General features: G+C 56.4%; 1 protein-coding gene across 1 annotated transcript in view; it reads right to left on the bottom strand.

The window, feature by feature from the left end:
• Window positions 1-2,233, bottom strand: part of LOC102034086 (natural resistance-associated macrophage protein 2-like) — a 15,790-nt gene that overhangs the window by 1,945 nt on the left and 11,612 nt on the right. Inside the window, exon 8 of the mRNA XM_031065613.1 lies at window positions 678-827. Within this exon, the coding sequence (XP_030921473.1) occupies window positions 678-827 (150 nt within the window). The remainder of the gene's footprint in view (window positions 1-677; window positions 828-2,233) is intronic.

Here is a 2,233-nt window from a genome sequence, read left to right as displayed (position 1 = left end):
GCTCACCTGGAGGCTCCTGAGGATGTTGAGGAACCCCCAAGTTTGCTCACCTGGAGGCTCCTGAACCCTGACCCCCCTCACCTGGAGGCTCCTGAACCCCAACCCTGCTCACCTGGAGGCTCAGGAACCCCATCCCCGCTCACCTGGAGGCTCCTGAGGATGTTGAGGAACCCCCAAGTTTGCTCACCTGGAGGCTCATGAGGATGGTTGAGGAACCCTGACTTTGCTCACCTGGAGCCCCTGAACCCCGTTCCTGCTCACCTGGAGGCTCCTGAGAACATCCAGGAACCCCAGCCCTGCTCACCTGAAGGCTCCTGAACCCCGTCCCCGCTCAACTGGAGGCTCATCAGGATGTTGAGGAACCCTGACTTTGCTCACCTGGAAGCTCATGAGGACATTCAGGAACCCCAACTTTGCTCACCTGGAGCCCCTGAGCCCCGTCCATCACTGCTCACCTGGAGGCTCAGGAACCCCAACTTTGCTCACCTGGAGGCTCATGAGGACATTGAGGAACCCCAAGTTTGCTCACCTGGAGGCTCATGAGGACGTTGAGGAACCTTGACTTTGCTCACCTGGAGGCTCCTGAGGACGTTGAGGAACCCCAACCCTGCTCACCTGGAGGCTCAGGAACCCCAACCCCGCTCACCTGGAGGCTCAGGAACCCCAACCCCACTCACCTGGAGGCTCATGAGGACGTTGAGGAAGTCGTTCATGCCCGTCAGGTGCTCCACGTCCTGGAAGATGGCCACGAACAGCGTGGGGGTGATGGCGATGGAGCGCGTGAGCAGCACCCGCGCAAAGCGCGACCAGCGCAGGTTCAGGAAGCCCTGCCGAGGAGTAACCAGGGAGTAAGGAGTGAGTAAGGTGTGAGTAGGGTGTGAGTAGTGCAGGACCAGCGCAGGTTCAGGAACCTCTGGGGGGCCAGGAGTAAGGAATGAGTAAGGAGTAAGGAGTGAGCAAGGAGCGAGTAGTACGAGACCAGCACGGGGGGGGGCACAGGGAGGCCAGGAGTAAGGAGTGAGTAAGGTGTGAGTAGTACAGGAGCAGTGCAGAGGGAGTACAGAACCGAGTAAGGAGGGAGTAAGGAGTGAGGAGCATGGAGTAAGGAATAAGAATGACAGGGAGCAAGGAGTATGGAACCCAGAGTAAGGAGTGAGTAAGGAGCGAGTGAGGAGTGAGTAAGAAGGGAGTGAGGGGGGAGGAGTGTGGAATAAGGATGACAGAGAATGGGGATTACAGAACCCAGAGTAAGGAGTGAGTAAGGAGTGAGTAAGGAGCGAGGAGGAGCGAGTACGGAGTGAGTGAGGAGCGAGTAAGGAGCGAGCGAGTGAAGAGCGAGTGAGGAGCAAGTACGGAGTGAGTGAGGAGTGAGTAAGGAGTAAGGAGGAGCGAGTACGGAATGAGTGAGGAGTGAGTAAGGAGCGAGTACAAGAGAGTACAGAGCGAGTACAGAGTGAGTAAGGAGCGAGGAGGAGCGAGTATGGAGTGAGTACGGAGTGAGTACAGAGTGAGTAAGGAGCGAGTAGGAGCGAGTGAGGAGTGTGTAAGGAGTGCAGAGGAGTGAGTAAGGAGCAAGGAGGAGTGAGTACCGAGTGAGTGAGGAGCAAGTAAAGAGCGAGCAGGAGCGAGTAAGGAGAGAGTAAGGAGCGAGTAAAGAGCGAGTAAGGAGTGAGTAAGGACCGAGTAAGGAGCGAGTAGAGAGCAAGTAAGGAGCGAGTACGGAGTGAATAAGGAGCGAGTAAGAAGCGAGCAGGAGCGAGTACAGTAAGGAGCAAGGAGGAGTGAGTACCGAGTGAGTGAGGAGCAAGTAAAGAGCGAGCAGGAGCGAGTAAGGAGAGAGTAAGGAGCGAGTAAAGAGCGAGTAAGGAGTGAGTAAGGACCGAGTAAGGAGCGAGTAGAGAGCAAGTAAGGAGCGAGTACGGAGTGAATAAGGAGCGAGTAAGAAGCGAGCAGGAGCGAGTACAGAGTGAGTGAGGAGCGAGTAAAGAGCAAGTAAGGAGCGAGTACGGAGTGAGTAAGGAGCGAGTAAGAAGCGAGTAGGAGCAAGTAAGGAGCGAGTACGGAGTGAGTAAGGAGCGAGTAAGAAGCGAGTAGGAGCAAGTAAGGAGCGAGTAGGAGTGAGCAGGAGCGAGCAGTCGCGAGTAAGGAGCGAGCAAGGAGCGAGTAGGAGCGAGTAAGGAGCGAGCAGGAGCGAGAAAGGAGCGAGTAGGAGCGCGCAGTCGCGAGGAAGGAC

This window comes from Geospiza fortis, unplaced genomic scaffold, assembly GCF_000277835.1.
Source record: "Geospiza fortis unplaced genomic scaffold, GeoFor_1.0 scaffold1977, whole genome shotgun sequence".
Classification (NCBI taxonomy): Eukaryota; Metazoa; Chordata; class Aves; order Passeriformes; family Thraupidae; genus Geospiza; species Geospiza fortis.
Note: the sequence above shows the minus strand (reverse complement) of the source record. Positions and strands in the feature narration are given on the sequence as shown.